Source organism: Pseudochaenichthys georgianus, chromosome 1 (assembly GCF_902827115.2).
Source record: "Pseudochaenichthys georgianus chromosome 1, fPseGeo1.2, whole genome shotgun sequence".
Lineage (NCBI taxonomy): Eukaryota > Metazoa > Chordata > Actinopteri > Perciformes > Channichthyidae > Pseudochaenichthys > Pseudochaenichthys georgianus.
The window spans coordinates 44671056-44690860 of record NC_047503.1 but is presented as its reverse complement, the minus strand read 5'-3'; the positions used below and the strand labels follow the sequence as shown (position 1 = coordinate 44690860).

At 39.2% G+C, this 19805-nt stretch overlaps 2 protein-coding genes across 2 annotated transcripts in view; both read left to right on the top strand.

Annotated features, from left to right (window-relative positions):
* The window catches only part of LOC117450830 (protein SPMIP3-like), a 349252-nt gene that overhangs the window by 74785 nt on the left and 254662 nt on the right, over positions 1-19805 (top strand). The gene's annotated exons all lie outside the window — the stretch shown is intronic.
* The window catches only part of LOC117453111 (cadherin-23), a 51190-nt gene that overhangs the window by 27805 nt on the left and 3580 nt on the right, over positions 1-19805 (top strand). Inside the window, exons 17-30 of the mRNA XM_034091986.2 lie at positions 665-845; positions 1785-1918; positions 2106-3056; positions 4198-4323; positions 5625-5876; positions 6624-6722; positions 7628-7800; positions 8283-8434; positions 9521-9828; positions 12521-12631; positions 14347-14535; positions 15687-15784; positions 16871-17017; positions 18355-18540. Of these exons, the coding sequence (XP_033947877.2) occupies positions 665-845; positions 1785-1918; positions 2106-3056; positions 4198-4323; positions 5625-5876; positions 6624-6722; positions 7628-7800; positions 8283-8434; positions 9521-9828; positions 12521-12631; positions 14347-14535; positions 15687-15784; positions 16871-17017; positions 18355-18540 (3107 nt within the window). The remainder of the gene's footprint in view (positions 1-664; positions 846-1784; positions 1919-2105; positions 3057-4197; positions 4324-5624; positions 5877-6623; positions 6723-7627; positions 7801-8282; positions 8435-9520; positions 9829-12520; positions 12632-14346; positions 14536-15686; positions 15785-16870; positions 17018-18354; positions 18541-19805) is intronic.

The following is a 19805-nucleotide window of genomic DNA, read 5'->3' as shown; positions in this document are numbered from 1 at the left end:
TCTCACGTTTGTTAAATGGCAAGCTTTAAGGGTTATATATACTCTGATTGAAATATTGTAAAATAACATTTAAAAAAAAGAGTTACATTTCAATTAAGAAATAAAATTACAAATTGAAAATCATATTTGAAGGTGGTTTGCCAGAAAGATAATATGGAGTTCCTCAAGGTTCAATTTGAGGCCCCTTTCTTTTTCCATTTGCCATACATTTGATGGTTATATCTGCCATTCACGGCTAAATATTCTATAACTAACCCTGCATTTTTACAACTTAATGTCATAAAGTGTAACATTGGTAGTTTTTAACCTGGCCCCTAATTTCCCATGTTTTTATCAACAATTGTTTTAATTTGTCCAGTATTTGTCCAGTATTATTATTAATTTGTCCAGTATTAAGCGAAGAACCAGCAGCTGAAAATTGGACTGCAATGTTATAATTTAGATTATAAAACACCAATGTAACCCTTCATTAAGTCATGTCATTACCAAATGTTCTACAAAGTTAATTGATTAGTCTAATAGTCTTCTTTTAGGTTAGTTATCGCATTATTGTTAACTATGACATTGTTATAGTTTTAAGCTTGAAGCTTTTTTCTGTTGATATTTGTTGCTCTATCATTTCCAGTTGACTCTCAGAGGCTAATTGGTATTATTTATCTCAAAGGTTAAGGCAGAAGATCTAGATGCCGACAAGAACGGGCAGATCAAATACTCGATTGAATTTGGGAACGACGACGGCTACTTCTCAATCGATGAAAACAGTGGAATAATCGCGCTGGCTAAACCCATTCCCCTGGAGGAAAACGTGCTATTGGAGTTCGCTCTCTTCATAACAGCCAGAGATGGTACATCTGAGCAATATCTCTCTGAATATCCAGCACTTTCACGCTTTCTGATTGTGATGATTTAGCCTGTTAGGGTTAAAGAGATAATCAGACCAAAATCACAACTTTTGAAGCTACAAGTACGATTGTTTAGTATTTGTGTGGCTCAAATAATTAATCCTACTGTGAACATCAATGTCCTTCAAATTAGTTTCTGTTGTTTTCCTAAAATGATCCCTGTGGTCTGAATCTTTCAATGACTTTTAATTACTCTATCTTCTTGGACTTTGGCTGTATAAAAGTCCTGGTGATTATAAAATATATCTATCACAACTTAGACACATGGGTGATCTCACATACTTTGATTTACTACCCTACTGAGTTGCATCTTTCAAAAAGGCTTTATTTACTTTATTGTACTTTTCCATTTACTTAGGCTTTACATCAAATTCCAAGCTAACGTCTGAAGACACGCACCGCAAATTATTTATTGGGATTTGAAGGTTAGTTAGTTAGACTGCAATTTCACACAACAGCATTTCAAAGTACTTAAGGCGTGTGGCGCAGTGGCATAGTGCGCTGGTGTTCGGATCAGGGGAGCACAGGTTCAAACCCCACTGCAGTCAGCATGTCGTTGTGTCCCTGAACACACTTCACCCCAAATTGCTCCTGTGGAGATTGTCCAGAGTATTGAGCATGTAAGTCGCTTTGGATAAAAGCGTCTAACAAGTAACATATAATGTAATGTAATATTAAACACATAGACATAACAATCCTCAAATGAAATATAATAAAATCAATTCTGAAGGTATGCTTAAACCTCACTGGTTGCTGTATAGCGGAGCACCACCTGGAAAGCTTTTATCCTGTGGTTGAATCAGAGGGAACGATGTCCAACTTTTTCTTTTTACGCCACCCTCAATATTATGAGTCTGATAATCTTCCCCACTTGTCTTATAGGCGGCACGATATCCCGCTCCTCCTCAGCTAGGGTGAACGTTCGTGCTCCTGGTGACTCGAAACCTCAGTTTTTACAAAAACTGTACCGTGGCACCGTAGAAGAAGAGCAGGAGCCAGGAGTTGTTATTCTTACGGTAAGTTGTTAATATCAAGAAATTCTCTCTGGAGGGAACACACGGATTTTAGCCTTTGCAGACCATTTGCATTCACATCCCTATATAACACACTATAGGAAAGAGAAACCCCCAAAGGTATAATAGTGCCTCTTTAAAGAAGTTGGTGACAAATCATTTTTCCCGTTCTTCCTGCTTGTGTGCTCAGGTTAACTTCCTCGCACTATCTGCTGAGCATCCTCCGACTCTCACAGTTGTCACAGAATCCGAGAAATTCACCATCTCCAACAGTGGTGAATTCTCCACTAAAGTGAAGCTAGACTACGACGAGGCTCCACACAACTACACTGTGACGATTTCCATCTCTGACGGATCCCGCAGCGACAGTGCCGTGGTGGAAGTTCAAGTCACAGACGTCAATGATAACGGTCCTGTTTTCACCTCGAGTTCTGTCACAAAATCAGTCCCAGAGGACGCGGAGCTTGGGTCCAACGTTACTGTTGTTCCGGCTACAGACAAAGACAGCAGCTTCAACAAGGAGATCAGATACTCCCTGAGAGGAGGAGAGGGGCGGTTCTCTGTGGACGCTGTTTCTGGCATGGTGAGTGTTGCTGCTTCACTTGACAGGGAGACTAAGGCTGAGTACGAGCTGCTGGTGGTGGCTGAAGATCAGGGTCGTCCAGTCCGCTCCGCCTCAGCCTCCCTGCTGATTCAAGTCACCGACATCAACGATCACATCCCAAAGTTCTCCGAGTCTGAGTATCAAGCTGAAGTCCTGGAGACAGAGTCAGCGGGTTCAATCCTGCTAAGCGTATCAGCTTCAGACCCTGATGAAGGAGCAAATGGAAGAGTTACTTACAGTGTTTTCCAGCAGAGTCCTTCGTCAGATACTCCTGTGTTTGAGTTGGACTCTTCCTCTGGGACTCTGCGTCTGCTCCAACCTCTGGACTACAGCCAGGTGAAGGAGTACAGGCTGGTGGTGCAGGCCTCCGATGGCGGGACTCCCTCTCTGGTAGGGAACGGCTCTGTAGTGCTGAAGGTGAAGGACGTGAACAACAACCCTCCTGAGTTCAGTAAGGAAAGATACGATGTGACCGTCTCTGAGAACCTGGCTGGGGGTTCGTCCATCCTGAGCCTGGAGGTCACTGACAGAGATGAGGTGAGTCAAATAACAAAACTATTATTCGGTACATTGCGAGCTCTATAAGATCATACTCCTTGTGTTTAGTTGTGTTCTGACTGAAAGATACAGGCTGTACTTCTTAACAATGAGTACAGTTTCAGGTCATTTTTGCTTTATCTTTTACCTTAGCTTCTGACTTCAACACTTGAATTAATTAAATACAAAATAAAAAGCTGAAGCGTCTGCTAATAATGATATTGTATTACCATTTTCTTAAAGGGAATTTGGCAATAATCATGAAACAACAGTATGTAATGTAAAAAAGGAAGAAATAACTTTAAATGTATACTACTTTGGGAAAGATTGGAGGAAATGCTAGCGTCAGAGCGCTACCTGCAAACAAGTTTAGTTTGAGGTGATCTTGGGAAAACAATACAATTATTTAGTTTTGTATATTTCAAGGCACTTTTTTGTATGCCTTGTGACACTGATAAACAAGAATCCACAGCACTATAATACAATACTTCACAAGGTGCCTTCAATCTTAGCCCTTGTCTTGTCTCCTATTGGCACAATAGAGTGCCGCGTCCTAAACCCCGAAGTAAGCTGCGCATGGGTTCCTTCGATAGATTTATAAATATATCGATCATAAATCTATCGATTCGATTTATGATTCGAAAATTATAAAAGTAGGGTAGACATGTAGACAAAATCGGAACCGGAAGAAGCTTACTTCCTGGTTTTAGGACGCGTCACTGTGGCACTCTATGAGATACTCGCCTTATATGAAGAATTAACCTCTCCTCTGAATCAATTATTGTTCAAATATATCTGAAAAATAATGTCTCTCTTTGTTAATTTTCAAATTTGTTTCCAAAGCATTCGTCTCAAACTCAAACACAACTCCAAAAAATGGATTTGTAGTTCGTCTGATCTGTTTGGTGAAAGAGATCCAGTTATATTTGTATTTTCAGTCGCAGTTTCTTTATCTTAAAGCTTTAACCACTTAACAGTTTGGACCTCAGCACTTCTGCTTCACACTGACGTCATTTATAAAGACTATCCCTGTCTTTTTTTAGATTATTCTGCATGTTACTTCAGATAAGAACCAGTGCTTGCGATTACCTTTGACTATGAAGTCAGCGCAGTTATTCAACACGCGTATCTTCTTCTTCAGGGCGGATTCTCTGACGGTTACTTCGTCTACAACAACGATACCTTCGACATCAACAATCAAGGTGTGGTCTCCCTGAGGAAGGACGTCACTTTGGACAGAGAGACAAAGGACAGCTACATTTTACAGGTACAAATATAAATACTGTGGGGGAAACTTCTGAAGCAATTGGAGTCAGGAGCTTTGATGGCAAACACTGACAGTTTATTTGGAGCTTCGGCCGGAGAACTCACAAGACAGGCGGTGGGTCTGACCACACAGCTGGGATGGTACCACAACAAATAAAGCATTGTCTGATACATATACACTTATTTGTCGCATATCTTGGTATTGATTGTGTTAACAAAAATAGTTTACAACACTATGGAGATATTTTGATTTCCTAATCTTCAATTAAGACGAACATTTCATTGATAATGGAAAGAAAATCTCCCAAAATAAATATCTATATTAGACAGTATTAGAAGTAGAACATTTCATCAAGAATCATTTCACAAGGGAAAAACATGTTGTGACTTTGTATCATTGTATCCTAACAGTTTGCTCCCTTTCTTCACAATTACTTTCATTAAGATTTGGAAAATATTTGTGAATGTAACTTTAACTTATTTGGTTTCTCATAATAATATCTTAACAATTCACACAATATGTTTGCAGTGTATTCACAGGCCTGCACAATAAGAGCGGGAAAAATAACTACTATAAATAATAAATATATATCATTTTAAATAAATACATTTAAATAACTAAAATATTTCTGTACCATCTGACAACAGCGTGTTATAGTTTTATTTTATTTTTAAAAAAGATCGGGGAAGAGGGTTTTTCCTCAGCTGACTTCAGGTGGGCTGTGGCTCAGGAGGAAGATGGTCATATACCATCAAAGATATACTGGTTTAATTCCCAGCCCCCTCTGTCAATGTGTCCATGGGCAAAACGTAACCCCAAATTGGCCAACAGATTCAAAGCTTTATTGTCAAGTGCACATAGGTACAGTGTAGATATGGAAATGAAAAACTTAGGCCACAGGCTCCAACCGTGCAACATATATATAGGACATAGAACAATTAAAATAAATACAGAACAGTGTGTGAGTGTGTATGAATTTGGGTTTCCCCGAGCAGGTGACACCTTGTATCTGTGTGAATGGGTGAATGCTGACTTGTAAATGTAGAAGGGTTAGAGAGAGCGTGAAAGCGCTATATCGATACCATCACCTAGTTTCCATTCAACATTACCATCACTTCAGTCACATGCTTTTATAACATGGCGATACCTACGTTGATGTATAATGGTGTATTATGTTTTACATTTTTATGCTATGACGTTTGCATTTTGTTTTTACTTTGTCTCAGCCCTTTGAGGCATTTCTTGTGATTTGGGGCTATAATACATTTTGATTTACCATGATGTTCTGTGTGTGTTTCCAGGTGGTGGCAGTGGATCAGCTGGTTGACGGGCTCAGTTCCACGGCTCAGCTCAACATCTCCGTCCTCGACTACAACGACAACGCCCCGCAGTTCCCGATCATCCCCGACCCCCTGCAGGTCCCGGAGGGCGACTACACCGAGAAAAACCCTGGAGAAATCCGCATGATCGTGCCCACAGACGCCGACCTCGGCCCCAATGGAGAAGTCACCCTCTCCCTCACCTCCCCTCACCCACTGTTCAGATTCAGAGAGGTGAGGCCATGAGAGAGAGGATTGGGGAAATATTGTTGTGTCAGCAGCGCTCAGGTTCTAATATCATGTGTGGTGTTCCACAGAGGTGGAAGAAGTACTCAGAACTTGTACTAGTAAAAGTAGAAGTACCCAGATCTTGTACTTGACTAAAAGTAGAAGTACTCAGATCTTGTACTTGAGTAAAAGTAGAAGTACTCTGATCTTGTACTTGAGTAAAAGTAGAAGTACCAGAGTGTAGGAATACTCTGTTACAGTAAAAGTCCTGCATTCAAAATGTTCCTCAAGTGAAAGTAGAAAAGTATTCTCATCTAAATATAGTGAAAGACAGTAAAAGTAGTCGTTGTGCAGATTGGTCCATTTCAGAATAATATATATGATATGTTTTATAATGATTGATCATGAAAGTGTTCTCAAAGCTGGTGAAGGTGCAGCTAGTCTGAAGGACTTTGTAGACTGCAGGGTAGCTGGTGAAGGTGCAGCTAGTCTGAAGGACTTTGTAGACTGCAGGGTAGCTTGTGGATTTACTCCAGGTGGAACTAAAGTCTGATTCAACACTTGATTAGATTTCACATCCTTCATCCACATCTGTGAAGTAACTAAAGGGATTAAACACATGTAGTGGAGGAAAAGTACACCATGTACCTCTGAACTGGAGAGGAGTAGAAGTACAAAGTAGCAGAAAATGGAGTACCTCAAAATTGTACTTGAGTAAATGTACTTAGTTACTTTTCTCTTCTGTTGTTTCAGGACGGGATGCTGCTGGCTGTCGGACCTCTGGATCGGGAGAGCAAGGACACATATGAGCTGGTGGTGAAGGCCTCAGATAACGGCAGCCCACAGAGAGAGGTAGGAGACGAAGGAGAGAGAAAATGTCAAATTTGTTTTCTGACTGCACTGCACAAGAAAAAAAAAATCTTTGAAGAAATTAATGTTCTTCTGCCTCCTCCTGTGCTTCTCATGGAATTTGCAAAACTCTTGCATCTGAATGAAAACAACCAATAAGGGACACGTTCTGATTGGTTGTTTTCATTTGAGCATTAAGACTATCTCATAAATTCAGCACTTTTATTTATTTATTCTATCAGTCTCATGCACCTCTGTGAGGAAATAGTGACAGCTTAAAAATCAAATATGATATAATGTATTTTGAACAAAGTTGCTAACTGTCGTTTTAATCAGGTCTAGTATGGCACCTGATACCTGGCAAAGAAGAGGAACTATAATATATATATCGATATCATCAGGGGTGTCAAACTCAATTTCATCGCGGGCCACATTTGCATTATGGTTGCACTCAAAGGGCCGGTTGTAACTTTTAAGACTATATAAATATACAAATATATAAATATATTATATAAAATAATGTATTATATTACATCATTGCCTTTGAATTGGATTATTATCGGATAGGGTAATAACTTAGTAATGAACTACGTCTGAAAGCAGAAGTCCAGGGCAAATAATTGCAAGTCTCTTCAGTGCACATGGCACAAAACGAGATGCATTGTGGGACATGTAGTTTATGGGCAACGTGCTTCTGTAAATCGGCATGTAACCGTATAATAATCGGATTATTTTCTTTGCAAGCTCTTGCGGGGCCACAGAAAATGAAGTCGCGGGCCGGATTTGGCCCCCGGGCCTTGAGTTTGACACCCCTGATCTAAATTGTAATCGATTATACCAAACACAAAGACTATTTAAAGATTGAGATATAACAATCCTAACCTCCTTTACTGACTTCTGTGCACCAGAACATCACCACCATCAGAGTGAGCCTCGTGGACGTCAACGACAACAGACCCGAGTTCAGCTCCAGCAGCTTCGCCAGCAGCGTCCTGCTCAAAGACGCAGAGGAGGGCAAGCTGCTGCTGACGCTGTCCGCCTCCGACAGAGACCAAGGGAACAACTCGCTCGTCAGATACAGGTCAGATCAGCTGACTCACTCTGCTTTCATACAAGGTCTGCTTTGAAATGTCAAGAACTCATGATGGTGGAACGTGGAGTGTTTTCATCTCGGCTATAAAATACGACACGATAACACTTTAATGGTTCAGATCAAGTCTGAAATGCTCCTTGCATCCCAGCAGCTCCAGCTGTAACATCAAGAGACAAATATCAAGACACAATACATGAAAACAAACAACACACATTGAACATAGCATCACGGTCAGTGAGAGCAAAGCTGCTCAAAGAGCCTTCAGCGTGCATCTGATCTGTAGCGCCGTGTTCACTGAGAGGACTGGCTGGAGCACAAAGGACGCTTCAGTCTGACTTTAGTGATCTCCATTAGATGGTAGCACTTCATATTCTCTGCTCAGAGCATGCTTTGGGTCCCAGATGACCTGGACATGTTTCTGCTTGAACCAGTGTGTCTGTATAATCTCTCTCTTTGGTTCTCTGTTGTAGTTTCTCAGAGGGAAGTTCTCCATATCTGGCGCTGAACAGTGAGACTGGGGCCGTGACCTTGACCTCTGACCTTGCTGATGTGACAGAGGACACCACGCTGGTGCTGAAGGCCATGGCGACAGACCAGGGCCGACCCCCGCTGAACTCCACCGGTCAGTGTGATGTCATCATGTGACTCAACCTCCACTTTCCACAACTCTACAGAACTGAAGTAGCTTTTATTTTTATTTCAAGTCCACTCACTTTTAAGTTCTGGTTTGAGCTTCAATGTCAGGCGTTTATTTATTATTTCATGTATAATATAAGTTTAAAATGGGGGAGGAAGTGTTAAGAAGTTGCAATAATATTTATATATATTTAAATATATAAAATATTAATGTATTATATTTTTAACAATAGTTCAGGGGTGTCAAACTCAAGGCCCGTAATATCATATGTTTATTAAATGGTTACATGTCGCTTTACAAGAAGCACGTTACCCATAGACTACATGTCCCACAATGCATCTCAAATTTTACTTTTTTCTTAGAATTTGACTTTTTTCTCAAAATGTCACTTATTTTTCTTGATTTTTACATTTTTTTCTAAATTCGACTTTTCTTTTTAAATCATTTTGTGACATTGTCACTGAAGAGAATTGCAATTATTTGCCCTAGACTTCTGCTTTCAGAGGTAGTTAATTATGATGTTATTATTACCCTCTATCCGATAATAATCTAATGCAGAGACAATCATGTAATATAATACATTATTTTATATATATTATATATTTATATATATATATATATGATATATTCTTAAAGTTACAACCGGCCCTTTGAGTGCAACCATAATGCGAATGTGGCCCTCGATGACATTGAGTTTGACACCCCTGTATTAGACTGTAATGAACAATGTACAGCTGTCAGGTTTTTAATAACAAACATGATAAGCAGGACAAAGGTTTCATTGAACAGGAATGACTGATTATGCAGCTACTAAAGAAGTCGTACTTTTTGTATCACTTTATTTAGAATTTTTCTTTTATTGACAAAAAAGCAAAGACAGTCATACATTTGAATTAAAAATGATTTATTAATTCGCCTAAAATCTGTTTGATTCTAATCAAGCCGCTCGTGTTTTGTTTTGGGATTTTAACGAATATTTTTGTCGTATTTTCTTGCATGAGAAAGTAGCAGCTTGTTGTCCGATAGTTGATTGTTACGCTAACTAACTTCTGTAATTGTGTGTTCTTGCAGCCGATGTGGTGGTGAACCTGAGGGTCGCCAGCCTGTCGGAGGGCGTGGCCTTCCTCAGCTCCTCCTACAACTTCAGCCTCCCTGAGAACCAGCCGGCGGGGGGGGAGGTGGGGAAGGTCTCCGCCGCCTCAGGAAGTCCCATTTACGATGTGATTTACTCACTGAAGACACACACAGACCTGTTCTCTGTGGACGCCAGCGGAGCCATCCTGAGCCGAACACAGCTGGACCGAGAGGAGCAGGACTGGTACATCCTGGACGTGGAGGCAGTGGACACACGCTCCCCCCCCACGTCTGCCATTGCAATGGTACGGTCTGTTTTGTCACTCGTATTGATCACATAGACCTGTGCTGAATATTCAGGTTCACTCAGGAAACCATAACCTGCAGTACATTTTATACAGTTCATATTAACTCTTATACGCTATACTCCTTTGCAGTTGAGAAATGTAACCAAATACATTTAATCAAGTACAGTGTTAAAGTACACATTACATTACAATTAGCATTTAGCTGGCGCTTTTATAGCCTCTTACAATAAGTGCAATAAACCATAAGGATACAAACTAATCAGCGCTGACATATTTACTTCAAACAAACCAGACCATTGCTCAGTGTTGGTGCATAAGTGAAACAAGTGCTTTCTTTTCACATTTTAGGTACTATTTAATGTGATGCCACCACTCTTCTACTTCACTAATTCTCGAAATTACATTATTTTAACTTTTTATTATAATAATTAGACATTAATAATTAGACATTAGCATTTGATGAACTTATGAAACGTGATTTTGTTATAAATGAATGAGTACAGCAGTAACAGTTTGTCCGTCAAGCAATTAGGGAATTGATGGGAAATTAATCGTATTTGTAAAAACCTGATTCCAGCTTCACACATATGAAGACATTGGGCTTTTCAATTGTAATAATTGAGGGTTAATGTTGAGTTTTGGACGAAACCAACAGCTGAAGGTGTCACTTTGGGCTCTGGGTAATTCTGAGGGAAATGTCCCTTTCTTAATCACTGACGCAAAGTAAACAATCAACAGATGAACTGAAAAGATTATCCCTTTTTGTGATTGCTTACTCTACCCACCATGTACTACTTTTAATTGCATGTCATCAAAAGTGAGTTGCAATCTCAAAATGTGATGCAAAGTCATGCAAATATTTATTTTATGCAGACATATATTTTTATAAAGGTGGATGAAACCCTCAAAGTTGAAACGTGTTCACAGAGTTGACTAACCTATTCTAACGAGTATCCAAGTAGTAAAAGTAGCAATTTACTTAAGAAAAAGTGAAATACTCAGTCAGTAAAAGTCCCACTTAAAGGTGGGGTAGGTAATTCACTTCAGAAACACTTTTTGTTATATTCCATGGAATGCTCTTAACATCCCGATAGCAATGAATACATGAAATGCTTTGACAAAAAAATCCATAAACAAATGTCATCTGTGGTGGAAGCCGTAGCGCTGTAAAAAGCACGACCAATCATCTGAGCCGGCTAAAGTAACTGGATGGCCTACCTGCCTGTCAGTCTTCCATCTGTGCACAAACTTATCTCGTGCCCTCATTGGTCATGTGCGCGTTCGTGTGTGTTGGGGGAGGGGCTCTGAGAGGAAGTCTGAAGGAAGGGGCAGATTTTTTTCGGCTGCGTACTTTCACATTCTAGCGCAGTCGAGCTGGTTTCTCCTTTCTACGGAGCCCTGGAGGGTTCATATAGAGAAAAATAAATAAAACGTGGCCACGTTTTACTTTCTCGTTCGCACGAGATACCTTCTCGTGCGAACGCTTTAGTAACTCGTGCCCACTAAAGCGTGCGCGCGAGTTAATAAAGCGTGGCCTCGTTTTGTGTGTGTGTGGGCATTTGTTTATGATAGTATCGTTCGTTCCGGTTTACTCCGGCAGGACTATAGCACATCGAGATTAAGATTAAACGAATTTATTTCACTTGGGAATACACATATAACTATGGAGAACCAGATTTGTGTAAATTACTGCGTGGTAATTTGAAATAAAATGCCGGTGGTGTCGGACACACACAAACACACCGAACACGCACACACAGAGCGGAGCTGAGCACACGCACACACATCATGCGCCCCGGTGACAGGACATCTCCTTCATAAAACGAGGGGGAATACTCTGGTAGTTCGATGTGTGTAGAGGTGTGTGTGGTTGAACGTAGCAGCCTCGATCTCTATTCAGCGGTTCTAATGAAGGGAAACGCAGTGAAGTAAACAGTAAAAGGCACCGCTCTTTGCAGCTGGTGCTGCTCTTCTCAGATTCTGCTGAGTGACACGTTACTGCCAGTTCAACAGACCCTGGATATGTTTGATTTACCCGGCTTAACTAACCCTAACAAACGCGATGTCGCTAAACGGTCCTACGAAGCTGGTTATCAACTCAGTAAATCAACCAGGGTTTCTCCGTCTGGCTGAGAGCGCGTTCACGTGAAAGGGACGGGGTTAGCAACATTTGACCAATCACAAACATGGAGACGCGTGCTGACAGCGCAGCGTCATACTTCATGAATGAATAGTGTAAATAGCAAATCCTGCTTGTAGTACAGGCCACTGGTGCCACAGAGATTTCATAAAGTGACGGAGGTTTTCCTTCTATAAAACAGCTGTGGGCAGCAGATTCTGTGAGTCATGGACAGGAATCCCTCAATTTAAATAAAACGAGGCCACGCTTTATTAACTCGTGCGCACGCTTTATTAACTCGTGCGAACGAGAAAGTAAAACGAGGCCACGTTTTATTTATTTTTCTCTCAATGAACCCTCCATAGCTCCGTACCATTCTTACCTACCCTAACTTTAATAAAAGTATGTAGGAAAAAACAGGAAAATGTACTTAGTGATAACTGTATAAATACATATCTGTGAAGATCTCCGGTGTTTGTCAACGGCTTCTAAAAAGAACAAGAAATCTTCGAACTTTTTTAATTTGTTGTCAGTATGTTCAGTATTTTGACAAGTTGTGCTCTCTTCCAGGTCAGAGTGGAGGTGGAGGATGTGAACGAGGCTCCACAGTTCTCCTCTGAGGTTTATAAAGCCTCTGTGTTCAGCATCGCCCCGTATAAAACCCCCGTCGTCTACGTCAAGGTAAACACACCCAGCTGCTGTGAGGAAAACAGGTTCTTCACAGGAGGAAGGAGGCTTCGAGTTTCTCCTCGGTGATGACCTTTGAACCGAAACACGGCAGGCTGTAAACTCAGAGAGGTTGATAAGCTAAGACGATGTTTTTATTATTTTGTTTTATTGTGCCGATACACAATGTTGCATTTCCCGTCCTGTTCACTTCTCAGCACGTCCTTTACCTTCAACGTGTTGTTATCCTTATCCTTAGATTACAGAAAACAAAGTGCAGTCATTAACACACAAACAATCAGGCTGTTGTAGTTGTACTACTTATAGTAAAACACAACATATATACATATATATACAGTATACTGTATGACATCTCCTCAAAACATCATCTGTTTCATATTTCATTAAATAATATGGTTACATGATATTTACTTAATTTAAGAAATGTTTTTTCCAACCACATTTCCATCTATTTGATATTGTAAATTCACTTTTGAATACCATATCTTGGTCCTGATTCTCTACTTTTTCCAGCCACTTGTTGACCTTAGGACATAAACAGTCACATAGAATAGTAGGCCATAAAAAAGGTCATAAAGTAGAAAAACACTTTGGTCCTGTTGAAGTTGTTTTAAACCTGTCCGACGTTTCATCACTTCATCATTTTACTCAGAATAAGCTTACATAAAAATACAGTAATTCAAATCTAGAGTCTCTGTCTCCCACAACAGTGCTACCTACTATACAGTATACTTAAGACTTAAAAATACCTTAACAAGTTCAAGAAGAAATAGATAAATTACTAAAAATAGTGCAAGTAAAATGTTACATATCAAATAAGATAAGACTTTATTCATCCCGAAATAAATTCTTGTGCCAGAGTTAAATAAGATACAATAAACATCATAATAATAGGAATCATAATAATACAACTACACTAACAGTGCCGTAAAGAGAGCAGATTAAAGAACAAACTACAAGAAACAAAGATGGACGGATTATGAAAGTGTTGTGAGCAGCGGTACAGTTATGTCTAAATATTCATTTATTTTCTCTTCAAGCTGCGGTGTTTCATTCCACTTTCAGTATTTTATTTATCATTCAATTGAGAATTAATGCAAAAACTGAGGTACAGGTTTTACATTCATTCACAACTGAATGATAAATGAAATACTGAATGTGGAATGAAACACCGCGGATTGAAGAGATAATGAATTGGTATTGTTAGAGCCACAAAGTTATTATTTCGATTCATAATTTGATAAATGATTTAATGATGGAAAATGATTTATATTGCCATGGTGAATATGTTTTGATGAAATGATTGTTAATTTTATATCGTAAATATGATCTGTTTCTTCCGGTGTGTATTTAAGTGAGGTAATTGAGGACAGCCGGCGTGCTCGGAGACGGGGAGCGGAACCGTTTTTCTACCGCAAATTGCAGACAGAGATTGGTGTTGCAAATAAACTGCAAACAAAGTATAGTTTAGTTTATATCGGAAAGTATATCGCCGAAATATTGTTTAAGATTTGTTATTTTGAGACTATTAAGTCAATTCTTTTTTGTTAATACATTTCATTTTTTTGACTGAAAACCTTTGGCTGCGTATTGTTTTGGATTGCGTGTCGTCAACCCCGCTCTGTAGTGGCACGAGGAAACCCTTGATGCCATTACAGGTATTCAGGGTAGTGGAGTCTCTTCTGATGAAGTGTGTGCTGTCTCCCCAGGCGACGGACCCTGATTTAGGGGAGGGGGCTCAGCTGGTCTACAGTCTGACAGAGGACTCTCAGTTCTTCGCCGTGGACCCGTCCTCCGGCCTGCTGTTCGTCGTCTCAGCTCAGAGTCTCTCGGGACTGAACACCGTGGGGCTGAAGGCCTCCGACCCGCGAGGGCTCAGCGCCACAACCAGGGTGGAGGTGATGTGATATAACAGAATACAGCTTGATTACAGCAGCCATCGCACACATTAGATCAGATTACTTTATTGTCATTACATAATGCAAGCAGTGAGTGTAACGAAATTAAGAGGGTGTAACCAGTCAGTTATATACACATCTATCAGCAGTCAAAATAAATGCACTATACAGATATACAAGTAAAGGTAGATGTAAAATGTATAAATACACTGAGGCGTGTAGTACATGAATAAAAGTTAGTGCCGTGTGAGATATGAATATATCAATTAAAAGCAGCGGTTAGTGCTAGTGCTTATAAATGTTTTTAGACGTGACGGAGCAGGTTGGACTTTTATTAGATATGTGTGTGTGTGTTGTTTTATAACGTGTGTCATAATGGATCCCCTGTCTTTGATCTGCAAACCAAATCTACCTACAGGTGCACATAAATCACCTGAACCTGAATCATTAGAAAGGGACTCCAATGCAAATCAGAAATGTAGTTTATTCTAGGATTTTCAGATACAATGAATTTGCTGTTGTGTAAAATGGTGCATTCATAAACTCAGTAAGAAGAATTTAAATACAAAAGCTAATATTTATATTAGAACATGTAGGAACAGAGGTAGAGTGCAGATTAAAGTAGAAATGTACTTATTATATAAAAAGAGAAACGTTTGTACAAATAAAAACAAGTAAAACAAAAACTTCCTGAAAGTAGGAAATGTTATATAACTATAATAACTTTTAAAAAGGTTGTATACAAATGTGGAAAGACACATGCAACTACAAAACGAATACGATTAACTGTTGTGAAAAATACATGTAAAGTATATCTGAACAAAAATAAAGAGAATTCCAAACAGACGTGATGATAATAATCTAAGACTTTATGAAGGAATGATGAAAGCTGTTTCCATACAAATGATGTCCCGTTAGACATTAATAATCACTCATATTTATAAATAAAGATTTCTTCTGTATGGAAACACCCGAGTTTTACTTCGAACAAACCTTTAAAATCTCTTCATCTTAAATTAACCACAGACATTATTCCAGGCAGGTGAACAAAGAATAAATGATACAGCTAAAAACAGTTGTAGGCCTTCTTCCTGCTCTAATCCATATCTAACTGATGTAATGTGAGTTAAACCCCTCTCTGCTGCCCCCAGGTGGAGGTGCGGGGTGGTGCGAGCAGCGGAGACATCGTCGTGATCTCCATCAACCAGCCGGCCAACACCGTGGAGAAGAAGGTCCCAGAGCTGGAGAAGTGAGTGGAGTTTCTCTCAGGGTGGAGATCCTGTTGAGATGTGTTGGGGAAATACTGAATGTCCTCTTCCAGTATGAGAGTAACGTGATAACAAAGGTATCCCAACTGCAGCTGTGAACATGACAGGGTGTGAGATTAGCTAGAAGAGCATCAGGATGATTCAGCCTCTATGGAGAGAGACATATGACAAGCATGCTCATTTCTGACGTGGAGCTAGAATTTAGAGATTTAGAGAAAAGTCAGAATTTAGAGATTTAGAGAAAAGTCAGAATTTAGAGATTTAGAGAAAAAGTCAGAATTTAGAGATTTAGAGAAAAAGTCCAAATGTTGAGAAAAAGTCCGGATTTTGAGAAAGTCAGAATTTTTACACATTTTTTGAGATTTTGAGAAAAAGTCAGAATTTAGAGATTTAGAGAAAAAGTCCAAATGTTGAGAAAAAGTCAGAATTTTTACACATTTTTTGAGATTTTGAGAAAAAGTCAGAATTTAGAGATTTAGAGAAAAAGTCCAAATGTTGAGAAAGTCAGAATTTTTACACATTTTTTGAGATTTTGAGAAAAAGTCAGAATTTAGAGATTTAGAGAAAAAGTCCAAATGTTGAGAAAAAGTCAGAATTTTACACATTTTTTGAGATTTTGAGAAAAAGTCAGAATTTAGAGATTTAGAGAAAAAGTCCAAATGTTGAGAAAGTCAGAATTTTTACACATTTTTTGAGATTTTGAGAAAAAGTCAGAATTTAGAGATTTAGAGAAAAAGTCCAAATGTTGAGAAAAAGTCAGAATTTTGAGAAAAAGTCAGAATGTTGACATTTTCAGAAAAAAGCCAACATTTTCAGAAAAAACTCAGTATTGAACATGACAGGATGTATGATTACCTAGAAGAACCGGTATTCCTCCATCTTGTGTCTAACTCCCTCTCTTGGATATCAGCATGTGAAGGACACTGTTCAGGAACTAGCTGATGCTCTGTATGTGATGACTACTTCCATTCTGGAGAGGATCACAAATACATGGATCCTGATGTTGAAGCTCAAGCCGGGGACCAGTGATATGTTTTCTCCATGTTATTAACATGTGTCTCCTGCAGTTCTCTGGGTGCAGCTCTGGGCTTCACCGTGAACATCCTGGAGGTGTGGAGCTCCAACGGAGGATCGTCCAGAGCCTCCGTCAGGACTCTGATCAGCTTCATCTCTGAGGACGGAGGGAAGCTGGTTCCCTCGGAGGACGTCATACAGTAAGAGCTGCTGTTTGATGTGTGATATTGACCTTAACATGCAGAGACATACAAGTTGTTACAAAGCAGCCTGAATCAGACTGAAGATGGTATACCGTATCTTACAGGTGTGGAACATTACAAATAACATTTACTAAAGGACACATTCGAGTTCCTTGTCTCTAATGCCGTTCTACGTAAAAGAAAAATATTCTTTTTGATAGTTACAGTATACAATTCAGATGTTGGCATATGATGAGCTGGTAAAATATGATACTCTGTCATAAATGAGATAAGAACAGTTTATCAGCTGAAAGGATTAGTAGATTTAGAGAGAAATGGCCTATTTGGATAATCTTGTAGTCATTTTTAGGAAAAAATGTAAAAAAAATGTCACGGTTCCAACTTTTTAATTCAACATGTCCTGCTTTTATTTTTTTTAAATGTTTTTATAAATGTTATGTTTTGGTAATAATGTTGGGGTTTGGACAAAACAAACATTGTGAAGGTGTTACTTTGGGCTCTGGGTAATTATGATGATATTTCTTATGTTTTTTTAATAATTTTTTACAAACTAAACAATTCATGGTTTAATGGAGAACATTTTTATATCTTGAGTAAATGTTTCCTCATTTGATTAGTGTTTAATGCAGGCCTTTAAGTGATTGCTGCAGAGTGGTGATCACACTGGGTCTGAAAGTATCTTTGCATGAGTCCTGCTCCTCCTTTGAAGAACAGAAAAGCTACTTAAGTATCGTCTCCAAAAACAACGTTTGTCTGCACTTTCCATCAGTTAGAACAGTGATTCTCAAATGGGGTACGCGGACCACTAGGGGTACGTTGGGGTACTGCAGGGGGACATGAGATATAAAAAAAAAAGGTTAATTAAAAAACACCATGCATGATTACAAAAATAATCATAGTAAAATAAGTTAAATAGAAAACACAATTGTATATAAAATATTCCTAGAACCACCAAGGGGGTCCTCATTTAAACATGTCAAATGTGTGTATTGTATTTTATAGTTTTCCATAATATATCATTTTGTTCGTTGGTTTGTTAAACATATATAACTTCAATTGAAAAACCCCTTGGAAAAATCTGTTTTTCGTTATCATGCATAAAGATGAAAATATCCTTAGTTTGTTGTAATTCACGATGGAGTTAATAACTCACACACTGATGGAACATCACTATATTGTAATTATTTATAGGCTTTTTCTATTAAAAAAAATGTCGGGGTCGGTCAGGGGGTACTTGGCTGAGAAAAAATGTCAAAGGGGGTATTACTGAAAGAACTTTGAGAAGCGCTGAGTTAGAAGATATGTGTGCTACCTCTAACACCCCCCCCCTGCAGGAAGCTGCAGAGCGAGGCGGCGGCTGTGAGGGCGGAGCTGTTCAAAGTGTTCGGGGAGGGGCTGCACTTCGAGGTGGAGATAGAACCTGAAGGTCCCGCCTCCAGCCAGCCGGCAATCATCGCTCTGGGCGTCCTGCTGGCGCTGAGCATGCTGGGATTGATCGTTGCTGTGGCCTTGATCTTCAGGTGAGAGAAGAGAGGTCGTCATTAAAGCATGTCGGTATCATCTGTACCCCGTGGAGAGAGAAATGACACAATGCAGGTTTAATACGAGTCGTTTTTTTTACGTTAGATGGGGTCGATCTCAGAATTCTGATGAATTTCTGTCTGCGGTAAATTATTAGATTGTTGAAAATATTCTCAATAAACTTACATTTATTTTATTTATCGCATGATGTCAAAGTTCTGCATCCATTTTTCATACATGCGTTAAAAACCCCTTCCTGCCTTCCTCTCTTTATGTTCACACTGTTAGACTTTAATGCCCCAGGGTTTGTCCCTTCCTCCCAGACAAAACCTCTTCAACTCAACATGTTTTACTGTTCGCAAGAAAAGGACGAGAACAAGAAGAGATCCCCTTTCAGTGATTAACGATGCTTATTTAAAATCAACACTTGTACCCTAAGTCCTTCTTATTTGTATGTCATCAACCCTTTTCCTAAAGCCTAACATATACAGGGTTCGTACGGTCATTGCAAACCTGGAAAAGTCATGGGAATTCAAAATGCAAATTCCAGGCCCTGGAAAACAATATTTTCCCCAAAGTTTTGGAAAAGTCATGGAAATATAATTAAAGTTGCATCAAAATATAATTTATATTTTATCTAATCGGCGAAAGTGATACTATAATGATAATAAATACTGTATCGAAACAGTAATGAAACGTAAAATGGCAGCTGTCGCAGTATTTCGCTGGTGAGAGATGTCTAAAGCGGCTTTAGCGTGTCGGAGCTACTATTTGATATAAGGCTGCCAAGACGCCAGGGAAGTGCAGTTTCAACAATGTATGGCTTCTAAAGGATAAGTAGCAAAGTGGCTATCAAAAGACCCAAGACGTGCTAAATGCAAACTGTGAAGTAAAATATTCAATATTTCGAATATGGGGGAAGGCAGCGCTTGCTAGCTAAATGAAAGTCATTTTTGGGGTCATGGAAAATTAGGTAAAGGTCATGGAAAATCATTGGTGAAAAAGTGTGTGAACCCTGATAATAACTCAGGCATGTTTAATGTTTAAATATCAGCGTCTCAATGCGTGAATCCTCCAGGACTCAGGGTGAATGAAGGTAGAAGTGTCCGTTAGGGCTGCTCGATTATGGCAACAATCATAATCTCGATTATTTGGGTCAATAATTGTAATTGCGATTATTTATTCATTGACTTTGAAAACATCCATTTATTGGAGAAAGAAAATGTGAACAGTATGTTTTAACAGTTGATTAACCTGAACTTTA